This window comes from Alligator sinensis, unplaced genomic scaffold, assembly GCF_000455745.1.
Source record: "Alligator sinensis unplaced genomic scaffold, ASM45574v1 scaffold368_1, whole genome shotgun sequence".
Classification (NCBI taxonomy): Eukaryota; Metazoa; Chordata; order Crocodylia; family Alligatoridae; genus Alligator; species Alligator sinensis.
The window spans coordinates 338,478-340,063 of NW_005842025.1; the positions used below are offsets into that span (position 1 = coordinate 338,478).

General features: G+C 49.7%; 1 protein-coding gene across 3 annotated transcripts in view; it reads right to left on the reverse strand.

The window, feature by feature from the left end:
- Nucleotides 1-1,196, reverse strand: part of ZNF341 (zinc finger protein 341) — a 33,314-nt gene extending 32,118 nt beyond the window's left edge. For 2 of the 3 annotated variants that reach the window (XM_025202440.1, XM_014519286.2), the window contains exon 1: nt 1,043-1,196. In XM_025202440.1, coding sequence (XP_025058225.1) covers nt 1,043-1,151 — 109 coding nt within the window. In that variant the 5' untranslated portion in view covers nt 1,152-1,196. The remainder of the gene's footprint in view (nt 1-1,042) is intronic. The other variant, XM_025202441.1, reaches the window with a different exon arrangement.
- Nucleotides 1,197-1,586: the final 390 nt, after the last annotated feature.

The window sequence follows — 1,586 nt, forward strand, 5'->3', positions numbered from 1 at the left end:
GTGCACTTTTTCCTGCCTATGCAGGGGGTCGGACTCGATGATCTATTGAGGTCCCTTCCAACCCTAACATCTATGAATCTATGAATCTATGAATCAGTCCCGCATGCCCCCTGCACAGGCAACTGAAGCAAGCCTTTTATATGTTTCAATTCAGATCACATGACACAAGATATAACAAGTCAAAGAAAAACTGGTTTGAACCAGAAAGTTGCAAGAGGGCATAGACTGTGGTTTGACCTATTGACCTCATAGGTCTACTCAGCTCAACAAGGGAAAAGGGCGAGAGAAAGAGCAGATTGCAAAATAGGCGGGGAAAAAGCAATCATTAGCAAATAGTGCACTAACTCAAAGAAGTCAGCAGAAATTAAGGCCTGGGGTTTTCTTCTTCCACACCTTCCATGGATTAACTGGGCTGCAAGCCTGCTGCTAGCCACCCCAAGCCACCTTGCTGCATGAGAAAAAAAAAAATCACACCAAACTTCTAGATGCAGTGGCAATAGGTAGGGGATGCATGTACACCCCCTGAGAGTGCTGGTGCACCCCCTGACAGGCTGCGCTCCCCACTTAGGCGATGGGCAAGGGGGGCAGGTAGGAGTGCCGGTGCCTCCCCTGCAAGTGCTGGTCAGGGAGTGGGAGTGCCGGATGAAGCGCCATGGCCACTTCCGGGAGTACCATAGCCGCTTCCCAGTTGGCACGATTGGCCACTGGGCACCACCCTCCTCCCGGTTGCTGGGGGGGAGGGGCACATGCCACCCTGACTAAGGTGGCACCAGTCGCCCATGTCTAGACTGCACCATACAGTCCACCTCTATCCCTGCCCCCACCACCAACCCTCACCACCTCCTCACATTCCGTCAAATGTGCTAATAGGCCACAATCTCTTTAGAATTAACATGTAGTAGCAACCCTCCACCTCCGTCCCATGGACAACTGCTCTGCCAAACCATTTCTGACGGTCATTAGGCAGAAAATGCTGTGGGAAAAACAGCCTGTTTGAGAGCTGCCTTTCTCTCAGTGTGCATCATGCAGAGAAGGGACTCACCCATGGACTGGATGGTGTTGGATGCATTGACATTTTGAGCAGATGGATCTGTAACTGCTCCTTGACCATCCAGCAAGGACTGAACAGCCAGCACTGTCTGATTATCCATTCCTGAAAAAGATGGAAATAAGAATTATAGGACAAGCATATCCATACCCAGGCTCAATCCCTACCCCCTACCACCCCTCTCCCAAAACTGAAACCAGTTCACAGAGTCTAAATCTTGTCTCTATGGTTCATGTGACTTGAACAAGCTACACAGAAAAGTAGTACCTTCTCTCCCTTTCACGAGCTCCTTGCTTACTAGTTTTCTTCATTCACTAAGTTAGTCCTCTCCCTGTACCTATATCTCTACCCTACTGTGTTAATTTTCTTGAAAGAGAAACCTGCTATTCCCCTGCAGAAAGCCATCTGGGGTGGACGGGAAGGAGGTAAGGGAACGTCTGACAGCTGATGGAGGAAGCTGACTTTTGGGGAGTTTGTTATGGGGTAAAGGGGGATTTTTTAGCAGTGGGAACAGAGATAAGACAGGCTGCCCCTGTTG